We start from the raw sequence: 12,390 nt of genomic DNA, 5'->3' as shown, positions 1-12,390 counted from the left end.
ATCTAAAAGCAGGTGCTTCAGCAGCGCTGAATTCCCGTTGCCCAAAATAAAGGCTTATTCCCCTTCGTTACCCCTTCTGCTCTACGCCGGGCGTTGAGGCATTACATTGAGTTAATTTTAATAAGTCGTTTGCATTTCCCCTGTCTCCTTGCAATACTTTGTCACCAAATTGTCACCGGCGTCTGCCGAGAGTTCCTGGCCTGCGGCCAAGAAAGCCATGAGACGTACGGTATTTACGGGACAGAAAAGGTGCCTGCAACACGCAGGTCAGTGCGTGCTGCAAAGACGCAAAGATTTGAAAAACTTCAGCGAGAAGACTTGGGACCCGATAAGCAGATGATCAATGGAGGATATTGGTGCCTTTGGGGTTTGGAGCAACTTCACTCCATCTCTTGAAGGAGAGAGGTTTTTTTTCTCTTTAGGGTTGATGGGGCATCCTGGCATTCGCTGGTTCCCAATGGCTTTCAGCAATATTCGGTACCGAAGGCTGACTCTGAGACACACTGTGGCTCAAGTCAAGTGAATATGTGCATGCAACCCCCAGGAAGGTCACCCCAAATAACCCACCACAGAGCAGTAATGTTACTATTGGCATTTTCCAAGACTCCTCCAGGCACTCACTATTTCTAGCACTGTTTGCAATTCAAAGCCAGCAGCTAACTTGAAGCAGGCTAAGTCATCCGCGAAGGAACATGTCCCTCTCCCTTGGCTGTGGAAGGCGGTGAGGACACTGACACCTATCACTTGGAAGTTTAACTAGAAGAAAAATACCACTGCATGGCCCCGGGTGATCACCTTGTGAAGGGGTAGAAACGAGCAGTGCAAAGTTAGCAGCTCCTCCTGAATCACAGCACAGGGTTGAGCTCCAAATTTATTAGGTGTCATGATAAAAGCCCTCTAAATGTGACTTGTGACTTCTTCCCTTGCAGCATCGTGAGGTTGCTTCTGGCCATGGAAAGCTGTTGTTGCATTGCAGCCCCCTGCTCACCAGGCCTTCGTTGATGCTATTTGTACTGCAGCAGCCCCGGAGACCCCAGCTGAGAGCATCTCCCCATCCCTGAACACTCACCGCATGGTCTCTCCACCAAACAGCACGTAGTCGAAGCAGACACATGCAAAATAGAAAGAGAAACTGCGGCACAGCCAGTCCTTTAAACAGCATTTCAGCTCTTCAGTTCATAGCATATCATATATGATTTTTGTACAATAACAAGGAAGATCATCTTTTTCTCCCCAGCTCTGTCTACCTTCTTGGACAGGGCTGTTTAGCTCAAAAGTAACATGTTTTTGGATATAGGCTAGTCCCAATGCTTAGGCACCTCAAAACTGGAGCTGTGATACAGGCAGAGCACATCCCTCCTGCCTCCCCCCAGTTTTAAGTGGATCTACGTATTCCTCAAGGACCTCCGAGCAAAACACCGCGAGGCTTCAGCCCAGCGCTACAACAGGCAAATATGCAGTTAGAGCCGTTAAAACCTGACAAAGCTCAGATGAACTGTCCCCGTCCCTCCCAAATAACAAAGAAGCAACAGGAGAAAACACCTCACCCCGGGGTGCGGGACACCATCACACCAGGCAGTTTGGGGAAAAAGAAAGGGATTTTTTTTGGTTAAGCCCCAATGGCACACAGAAAGGGTTTTGGGGGAGATGGGTGGTGCATCCCCAAACCCCACCCTGCAGTAGGACCTGCAGGACCCCCATGCAGAATCAGACTCGAGCCTGGTTGTCTCACAAGCTGCAAGAGAAAGGCTCGGTGGATTTGCTTGGCAATCCCAAGACCAAAGGCCTTGGTCTTGGCCACGTGGACTGTTCGGCAAAGCCCTGGGGGTTGCGGTGAACCGAGCGCAGGTAGCTGGAGAACAACAAATGCCAGATGACTGTGTGTATCGTTTAGAATAAAAAAAAAAAAGCCAAGTTTGGTCAGGAGATCTCTGTGAAGGAAAGGGCAGGCATTGCAAGAATTCAGAAACAACATCCTTAGGTGGAGATTGGCCAGTTATGGAAGAAGCTGCGCACGTAAACAGGCTTTCGACAAGGAAGTTGGCAGAAGCATGTGAAAACGTTTCGGACGGTTTGCGAGATTTCACATGCCTGCACACGGGGAATGGACCAAACCGGGCCACCCGGATTCCTGCAAAGTTCAAACCCTCTCATGATATTCGGCTCTTGGCAGAGCTGAGGGTGGCCGTCTGTCATGCAAGCGTGCTGTCGGGCTTGGAGCGAGACTGAAGGTGAGGCAGATACTCAGGCTCACAACCTGCACGTTTCTGCCTCTGTGTCGCTCTCCATCAGCTCAGCAGCTGGGAGGGAGGAATTTCTGCGCACCCACGGGTGGGTTGTTTGCTACGTGCTTGGTCCTGCTACCGCCTGGACCACCTGGAGGTGTAGCTACCGAAGGCACCTGGGCTTGGGGCTTGAGCCCCCGTAGCACAGAGCAGCTCAGCTGGATGTTACGGCAGGATCTCACCTCCCCAGAGCATCACCCTGTGCAGATGAAGCTCCACTCGCCCCATCCTCCCCGGCCCCGCAGAACATCAAGGGGCTCTGGGTGCTGCGGTGGGTCCTTGGGGACAGGGCAAAGGGGCCACCCAGTCCAGCATCGTGGAGAAGGGGGCAAAATTCAGGGCAGGTGCGAGCAGGTGGGATGGATGCGGTCCTGCACCTAAACCCCAACAGCTCCTCTCTGCTCTCGTATAGCGATACAACACCCAGAATAACACGGGGGCTATTGCACAGCCTGAGGGATCCTCGCTGGCTGTAATTAACCTCCATCAGTCCCCATGGCCTGAGCCCCAAAACACGCCAGAGCTCGTGTCGGCAGGCTTAAGGTCTTTTAGAGGGTGCAGATGGGGAGAGAAAATGCATGATTTATAGGGCAAATAATAACCAAAGCGCAACCCCAGCCTCCCTGCAAATGCTGAGAGCAGATATTTCCAGCTCGTCTCTCGTCACCGCCAACATGAATGATCACCAGCCTCCTCGTCATAAGCCTTTAAAGCAACTCTCTGGAATTAAATCAGTGTATTGCATGGTTCCAGCTCCTTTCATCCAAGGATCTTGAAGTGCTTTACAAACAATTCTTTAATTAAGCCTCCTAAACAGACCCACGGGGTATCGTTACTTTATCTGCTTTGCCACTGGGGAATCAAAGGCATCGCACCACTAAAACGGCTTGCAAAAAGGTTGCAAAAATCTTCTCGAAGTTCCTCCAACAGCAAATATATAAGAAGACACGCTCCGCTTCAATGCTGATCTTAAAACTCTCTGGTTAACAATTTTTTTCTTCCGTGGACGTGGCCCCAACTGCCTGCTCCTGCCCGTGTCAAGATTAGTATTCAGTGGATAAAATGGATTTTAAAAAATGCACATCTTTGACAGCCTGTCTTGGACAAACACGAACTCCCAGTACCAGGGAGCCCGGCGCAGCTTTGGGAATGAAGAGGGGTGTTTTGGCAACAAGGATTTAAAACCCATCAATCTTTCGTTTGCTTTGAGCCCGGCAAAGTGCCGATCTCCGGTAAAACCCCTTCCTGCCTTTTTTGCCCCCAGGACATGTTTGAGCTGTGGCTCTTTTTAATCCTCTGAGGATAACAAGTATTGTTTTTCCTCTTCCTGATGCAATTTTGCTATCATACCCCCTGTGGGATAGAAGATCTAATATGGGGAAAGAATAAATAAAATAAAATGTCCTGTGAACACGCTGTAATGGGTAATTCCGAGCCCCTCGCAGGCTGGTTGAATTTAAAGATATTTGCCCGATGTCACACTCGCTGCATCTCTTGTACACACTGGCTGTGCCTTGTCTCAGGCTGATTTTATTCTGATTTACAGCAGGGGACATTAGGGGGGATCTCTGCAGAATCGGGGGGTTGGGATGATACGAACCTGGAAGCCAGTATTTCTAGCGAAATAGCCGTACCCAAAATAGCTGCTTTTAAAAACTTCAGCAACCTTGGGCTCGATTCTGCTCTGCCCCACGCACGATGTTGTCACCTTCTTCCTCATGACACCCAAAAACACGCTCCGAAATCCCAACTCCCTGCTCACCCACCCATTTCACATCCAATTTAAACAGAGCAAATCATGCGGGCTCCATCCCAATTACTGTTTTTTTAAGATACTAAAAATCTTACAGTTTCACTTACAAACCCAACTTCTTCCTATTTTTGGGGGAGGGGGAAGACAAATTTTAGGCTTTGAGTAACTCAAGTGATTGCAGCCAATACCAGCCTTAGAGGTAAGCACTGCTGGGACTCCAAGCCCAAACACCCAGCAAGGAGGGATGCCTATTTCGGCCCCTAAGGAAGAAAATCCTGGTGCCAATACTCAGGGACCAATACAAAAGCGCCTCTAAGGAGCTTATTTCACAACTTAAGAGCAGCACTAATGGCAGAAAACACTGTTTTGAAGGATTTAATCAAATAATTTCCCAGAAAAATGTAATAGGATCACTTGAGAGTGCTGTAGAAACAGGTCCCCCCACCATCCTACCGCTAAAAGCCTGTTTTGTACCAATCCCAGCATATTTATCACTCCATTTTGAAAAACAGAACAAAACCTTCTGAGAAGGCAAAGTCAGCTAAACTCAACTAAATTCTGGCCGGCACAAGAAAAATTGCATTAACAGCTCTTGCTTTATGCCAATATTAATGAGGCTGAGGCTTCTCGAGTATTAATGGCCTATTTTAAAGCCCCTGTCGGTGTCAGGGGGAGATGGGGGCTTCCCACCTGCTCGCCCACCAAGCCCCCGTGCTGCGAGTCCCAAGAGGAGCAGGCAAAAACCCGGCAGGCAGAGATTTCAGCCGGACCTCCGTGAATTCACCCCGTAGTTAAACCCCCCCCCGCCTGCCCCAGGGCCCTGCCTCCACTTGTGCTTTTACCTCCGGAGGGTCCCCCAGCTTTTGTTACCTTGGATAAAAGCACATTCAGCTCTGCAGAGGCTCTGCTGGGAGACATGACCCAGAGCAAGATTTCACCACCTCCTACTTTAGTTTAGTTTAGTTTAGTTTAGTTTTATTTTATTATGTTATTTTATTTTATTTACTTTTACTTTATTTTATTTTGTTTTATTTTACTTTATTTTATTTTCCCCTTTCCTCATCTTCCCTGAATCCAGGGAAGAAATACCCTGCTCCTCCCTGCCTTTACTCACTTTTAAAATAATCAGTGCCTTTCCTTTCCCCGCTACTTTTTAGTGTGGTTTATGGCCATCTCTCCGACGAAACACCCCACCGAAGAACCAGACCTCCCGCTGCATCACCCACAGCCGTTTCCACAGCACCCTTAACCCCAGCGCTATCGCAGGACCCGAGACACCATTTCCACTCCTGTTCCCAAACCTCCCCAGCGGGATGCAGCCCCCATCCCTCACGGGTCCACAGCTGCCCCACAGCAAAGGGTCTCCAGAAAGTTTATCCTTTTTCCAGTTCCGTCATCAACCTCCATCAGGGAATTGCCGTCTCCCGCCAGCTTTTCACCCCTCTTTTCCCTCGCCACCTCCACGAACCAGGGACCAGGGACCACGTTCAATACGTGCAGCACCTGGCACGCTGGACCATTGCGAAGAGCGGCCGTACCAAACCGAACCAGGGGCCCACCCTTGCTCCATGGGACCCAAAAAGAGGGCTGTGAGGCTCAGTGCTTTGCACATCGGTCTCCCAAGAGCCCAAACCCCTGACCAGGGGCTTTGTGAAGCCGGATGAGGGAGTGAAGAAGCGGCATGTTTAGCTCATACCGTTGCAGAAAGAAACGAGCACTGCGGCTCTCGCGCCCCAAGTTGAGCTGCCGTGGACGGTTTGATGTGCTCAGCTTCTAAATAAGAGGGTTAATCAGCCTGGATTCAGAAAGCGGGTGGGCACTCAGCATCCCCCAGTTTATTTTCCGCCTTTCTGCCCAATTTGCTTCAAACTAGCCAACCGCACAGGGAAAAAGCGGGGGGGGGGGGGGGGGGGGAGGCGAAAAGGCGAGGGATGCTTAAGGGGGGGGTGCAAAAAAAAGCAAGGCGAGGGCAAAAAGAGGGGCAGCTGGGGGGGGTGGGGAAGAGGCGTGCGGGGCCCGGGGAGGTGGCACTTACCGAGCAGCAGCAGCAGCAGCGGGAGCAGCGGCAGCAGCAGCGGTGCCCGCATGGTGCCTCGGCGCGGCCGTCCCCGCCGCGGCTCCCGGCGCTCTCTCCCCGGCGGGGCGGGCGCTGCCCTCCCCCGGCCCCGGCCCCGGCCCCGGTCCCGGCCCCCCCGGCCCCCCCCCCCCCCCCTCCCGGCTTCTCCCGCCGCCGGGGGAGGTGCACGGCGGCCCCGGCCCGCCCCCGCCTCCGACCCCCCCCGGCCCGGAGGGGAGAGACCCGCGGGGGGGCTGGGGATGGAGGGGGGCTACAAGGAAGGGAGGGGGGGTGGGGGGTGTCCACCTGCGTGGGAAGATTTGGGGGTTTCGTCGGGGGGGGGGGGGTTGGAGGGGATTTGGGGTTGCCATCTGCGGGGGGGGGGGAGGGATATGGGGTTGCCATCTGCGGGGGGGGGGATTTGGGGTTATCACCGGGATGGGGGGGTGGGGTGGGTGGGGAGGGTTTGGGATTCGCCTGCCTGCATGGGGAGATTTGGGGGTTTCAGTGGAATTCGGGTTTTGCGGGGGGTGGGAGTGGGGTGGGATTTGTGATTTTCGTCAGGGTGGGGGGATTTGGGGGTTTTGTTGGGTTTGGGGACGCATTTCGGGTTTTCACTGGGATGGGGGTTTGGGGGGAGATTTGGGGTTTTCATGAGGAAGGGGGTTTGAGAGGGGGATCTGGAACTCCTGCCTGCATGGGAGAATTCGGGGTTATCGGCGGAATGGCGGTTGGGGAGGAATCGGGATTCCCCCCGGCATGGGTGGGATTTAGGGTCTTCATTAGAGTTGGAGGCTTGGGGGGAGGATTTGGGGGGTTTCTTGGGTTTGGGGGTGGATTTGGGGGTTTTATCAGGTGGGGACTTGGGGGAAGGCATAGGATTCCCACCTGCATGTGGAGGGATTTAGGGTTTCATTGGGATATGGGTTTGAAGGGGATTTGGGATTCCCCACACACACGGGGGGGGATTTGGAGTTATCACGGGGATGGGAGGTTTGGGGGCCATTTGCGGCTTTCATTGGGATGAGGCCTTGGGGGGGGGGGGCAGGATTTGGGACTCCTGCCTGCATGGGGGGATTTAGGATTTTTGTTGGGATGGGGGCTTGGGGGATTTGGGATTCTCACCTGCATGGGGGGATTTGGGGGTTTGTTGGGTTTGGGGGTGGATTTCGGGTTTTCATGGCGATGGGAGCTTGGGTGGGGCTTGGGTTTCCCACCTGCTTGTGGGGGGATTTGGGGTGTTCATCGGGATGGGGGCTTCGGGGGGATTTGGGGCTTCGGTTGGGATGGGGGTTTGATGAGGAGGGGTCTGGGACTCCTGTCTGCGTGGAGGGATTTGAGATTATCATTGGAACGGAGGGAGTGGAGATGATTTGGGATTCCTCCCCTGCATGGGGGGATTTGGGGGTTTCATTGGAGTTGGGGGTGGATTTCGGGTTTTCATCGGGATGAGGGCTTGGGGGCAGTTGGGATTTCCACCTGCCTGTGGGGGGATTTAGGGTTTTCATCAAGGTGGGGGCTTGGGAGGGCTTGGGAGTTTTCATCTGGATGGGGGTTTGGGGTTTGATTTTGGATTCCCACCCACATGAGTAAGGGTTTGGGATTTTCATCTGGATGGGGACTTGGGGAACAGTTTCGGATTCCCACCTGCATGGGGGAAATTTGGGATTTTTACCAGGATGGACATTTGGGGGTGGATTTGGGATTTTTCATCTTGATGGGGGTTTGGGGTTTGATTTGGCATCTGGGGGGGGTTACTTGGGGATTTACATCTAGATAGGGTTTGATTTGGGATTCTCACCATGGCTTGGAGTTGATTTGGGGTTCTTATCTGGAGGGGGGGTTGATTTGGGATTGCTCTCTGCAGGTACACCCCCTCCACTGTCTATGTTCCGACGGTACAAAATCCCCCAGATCCCTCCCTTTCCCCCCAATGACATGGGAAGTCCCTGGAGCGGGAGATGGCGAAGGCCCAGGGGATGCGCAGTGCGGGGGCCTGCTGGGGGGACATTGCCCTGGCGGGGGGCAGCACCCCACCACTGCGGCAGCTACGGTCACTCCTATACCTAGAGAGACTGGGCACGGTGCTCACACCCAAGCTTCAGTCCCACACATTACCCCAGCCCCCCCGTCCGAAACTAAGCTGCGCTTTCAAATGTTATTTAAATAAATTAACGTACATTTGCACAAGATGTTTTCTAAGAAAGGTTTGCACCAGTTTGAGACTGTTTCGAAAGAAGCAACATGCCCAAAGTACTAAGGACAAAATTATTATCAAGTCTTTGCATTTTTTGTGGCGAGAGGGAAGGGCACTGAAAGTTTTTTATCTAGCGTTCAGGCAAGGAGCGTTCACTGCAGCTAGGAGGAGACTAAAAATAAGCTCAGAGCTTTGCACTGTATCCTCCTCCTTGCACTGGCAGATCCAGCTAAACAGTGAACCTTCCCAGCCTGGACCCAGAGGCGGTAAAAATAACCTTCGCTCCAAAAATGACTTTTCAAATACGGTTTTCTTGATGCCTTCAGTTAAAGGTGGACTTTCTTCTTGTTGCAAGGTCACCTTGAGAAGACTTGAGGAGAGGCTTGGGTTAGCTCGCTCAGCCCTCCCTACCTGCTTTGCCTGTTGTCCCCAGAAAAGGCTTCTTGTCCTGGTTTTAGCTTCTGGGTCAGTGCAGCGAGACTTTCCGTGTCCCTCAGCCCAGCCTCACCTTCCCTTGCTACAAATCTGCATTACACAGTACCTAAAAGCCTCGAGTTGTAATAAATGAATGAATGTGTCGATGCACATTATTAATCTCGTCAGTAATAGAGAGGCAGTTCCTTCTCTCCCTGCAGAATATTTTTAATAACAGATCACATTCCCCCCCCACACACACACACACTCTCCCAATCAGCATATTTCGGTGTTAACTGCCAAGTCAAGACAGCCTAGGGAAAAACCTGAACTGCATCAGTATAACAGTGTCCCTGGAATGGAGAGGAGGAAAGTGATGCCGAGCTCCTCGAACTCTGTTTACAGCGCCAGCATCCGTAATACATTGCAAAAATATCCCGCGGCGCGTTGCTCTGGGGTACCCGTTCCTGGGAGACTGGGGCTCCCCCAAAGTGTGTTGGGTCTCCATGGTGGGTGAGGGCTGTGGCAAGAACAGACAAGAGCAGAGCTCCCTTGGCAGGAACTAAAACAGACCTAAGGAAAACAGAATGGCCTGGAATCTGCTTAAAATTCAGGCTGGCCATTGGGTTTACGCTGCAGCGATTGTACTGAGAGTTAGGAGGAGAAGAAACTCATCTGGCCGGTCTCATCAGCAGATCTGGGCTGTACTGGTTCTTTGGCCTTGTGCAGGGAGGAGGGGACCTCACCCCCTGAGCATTTGATGCCTAAGTCTTTTTAGATTGCTGATCTGGGCTGTAGGTTTTCTCTTAAATTATCAGAACGGGCACCCTGCCACTTACACAGGGAGTTTTGTCAGTTCTCAGCAGGGGTCTGCTCTCAGCACGCCTGTTGCCTTAGGAGACGAGGAGGAGAGCACAGCCACCACAGGGGGAGGGTGGATGCTGTGCAGGAAGCTTCCTTTGGGGGTTTTGTGGTTATCATCGGATACTCAAATTATAATGGCTCTGCCATCTGTGCGGGGTATTGCTTCTCACTCAGCAGGGCTACCTCCAGAGGGTCTCCAACCTCCTCTCTGCTCCCTGCTGCATGGTCATGCAGGTCCTCCCTTGCTGCAAGCCTTGGCTGCTGGCAATTACCATGGCGGCTAAAATAACGGCACGGCCTCCGCTTCTTGGGAAAACAGCTTCATCCAGAAACATGGTGTTAAACCTCCTTTTCCAAGGGGGTAGCAGAAAGGACTCGCGCTATTTCTGCTGCTTTGCAGGGTACAGGCGCCTTCCCACTTGCGTCGGCTCAGGATCTGTCTTTCGTCTCTGTCGCAAAGGGGATAATTACTAAGAGGGTGTCAGATCAGACTATGAATCATGAGCAGCTGAAGGAAAAAAGAAGGGGTTATTTAGCATGACAGCTTCAAAAGCTGGATGTCTGTTAAAGCATATCCTGCTCCGATGCCTAACCATCAGCTGGGGGAAAAGGTCAGAAAAAGCCCTAACTTGGGCAACTAGGTGCTTCTAGGGGTGTCAAAAAAGCATCAGCGTTTCACAGAAACAGGTAACCAGTCTTTTACACCCAAAGACATGCAACATTGCTAACTGGGAGCTTTATCACGAGTGTCCCAGCTCTGGAGGTTTTCCTAAATACCAGCACCACGGGGTCAGGAAATTATGTAAAGGCTTTTGCTTTCAACTCCAAACATGAAAAGGCGTGCCTTAGAGGTGCAGAGAAACCCTTGGGAGAATGGTCTGCACATCTGCCTGAGAAACAGGAACAAAAAGGTAAGAATTTACTCCAAAATTTATTATTAACGTCATTATTATTTAAAATCTCATGGGCTTAGGTCAGTCAGGTGTCTTTTTTAAGCTTGATACTGATGTGATAATGCACACAGACTCACGTATACCTGGTTCCTTGTGTCCCAGCTAAATATTTGTCTAAGATTGTGAAAGAGCAGAACAGGCAGCCAGTAGTTTTAAGGTATGTAACTCAGCTGGGATGAAACTGTCTCAGGAGGAGGAAGACTTCACATGACACAAGATTTCTTTGTTGGGGAAACCTTAAGATGTTTTCATGGTTCCCCAAAGGCTGTGGAAACCCCATTTCTTCTGCCATTTACAAGTAAACTGGATGAAGGAGAAGAAAATGTAACGTAGGAGATGTTCTTGTGCCTCACAGCACTGGGATAAATTCCCAAAGAAAGCTTTTTCTGCTCTGTACCATGTAATGCCTCCTCAGCTGTATTCAGATTCGTCACAACATTTGACCGACGTCTCCAGGCATCCTTGCAATATTTACCTCTTTTCACAGAAAATGGCCGAGGAAAGCCTATGCAGCATGAGAATCCTCGGGCTGAGATCCGGCTTAGGATCATTTAACTTACCAGTAATCTGATTTTACTGAATGTCACCACTTATCTTCCTTGTGTGATGGGGCACAAAGTAATAATGTTTGGAATTCGAATTTGGGGTTAAGATGGGAAAACGAATGGCAGCACGTGGGGTTGATACCTCTGGCGCGAGTGACAGCATGAACAACAGCATGTGGGCTCCCGGGGTGAAGATCACCAGCGGCTATTTGAGGACGGAAAGCAAAAAAACCCCCCAAACTACCCTTCCTTCAGCACGAGACAAAAATACCTATGGTCTGATGTCTGCTTGACAGAGCGCCTCAAGGAAATGGGACCATTGATGGAGTGAAGTTTGCAGCTAGATCTGAAGTGAGGAAAAGAGGCTGTTCATGAGAAAAAAAACAGGGGAAAAGTTTGTGGTGTGCACAGGATGGGGAATGGAGGCGATTTCCATGTATTTCAGAAAATGGGGAGTCAGATGTGTCATGGAGGGGTCTGTTCCTTAGCCTGGACCTGACCCAGCAGGAGGAACTGAAATGCAGCTTGCCTCGGGAACAGGAATTTTTTTGAGAAAGCTAAAAGTAGGGGATACCACTCACGAGGCTCGTCGTGTTTTCCCAAAATCCTGTTAGTGAAGAGGCAAAAACCTTTTTGGAATTGATGTATTAGACAAAGGTTTATAAAATCTGGGTTCAGCCCTCAGCTCCGAAATAAGCTCCTGATCTCAACTGTGATCCTATATTGAAGGACTTCTGTTCCCCCACTTTGCTTTGGACTTGGCTGCTCAGACGAGTATAATTTCTGATTCTCTTGGGTTTAATTTTTTAAGAGAAGGAAATGAGGAACTTTGTTTTCAGCGAGCTGCTGACCCTCCTGCAACACACACGCTCCAGCAGCTTGGTCACCACCTCCACCACACACAGATGCACGCACATACCTCTCTGTGGGTGGCTTTGGGTCTGGACCAAAGCAGCTACATTTGTGTGTCTGTGTCTCCAGGGTAGGTGTAGGTGTCTCCATCTGAGGTGGTGTTGGAGCTGCCATTATCATCACTGGAAAAGGAGGGCACTGTGCAGTTGCTTACACATAGATGGAAGCATCTCAGGTGCTAGAGATGTCTTCATGGGGATGCACAAGGCTTCCGTGAAACCCAAGCCCTCTGGAGCAGCAGCTCTGGTCCAGTTGTCATTGCACCACAGCGTGCAAAATCACACACCACAGGCTCTGGTTAGGCGATCGAATCCTGTCCCTACTCTGAAGAGCCTGGAGAGAAATTATCAGCCTGAAGGACACAAAGACATCAGATGAGCTGAATCGCTCTCTAAACCCCACTCACTGCCT

General features: G+C 51.2%; 1 protein-coding gene across 4 annotated transcripts in view; it reads right to left on the bottom strand.

Moving 5' to 3' along the window:
• PODXL (podocalyxin like) overlaps positions 1-6,142 on the bottom strand; it is a 46,581-nt gene extending 40,439 nt beyond the window's left edge. For all 4 annotated transcript variants that reach the window (XM_076347030.1, XM_076347119.1, XM_076347203.1 and 1 more), the window contains exon 1: positions 6,074-6,142. In XM_076347030.1, coding sequence (XP_076203145.1) covers positions 6,074-6,125 — 52 coding nt within the window. In that variant the 5' untranslated portion in view covers positions 6,126-6,142. The remainder of the gene's footprint in view (positions 1-6,073) is intronic.
• Between the last annotated feature and the right edge of the window lie 6,248 nt (positions 6,143-12,390).

This window comes from Aptenodytes patagonicus, chromosome 1 (assembly GCF_965638725.1).
Source record: "Aptenodytes patagonicus chromosome 1, bAptPat1.pri.cur, whole genome shotgun sequence".
Lineage (NCBI taxonomy): Eukaryota > Metazoa > Chordata > Aves > Sphenisciformes > Spheniscidae > Aptenodytes > Aptenodytes patagonicus.
This window is presented reverse-complemented; position numbering and strand designations above follow the sequence as displayed.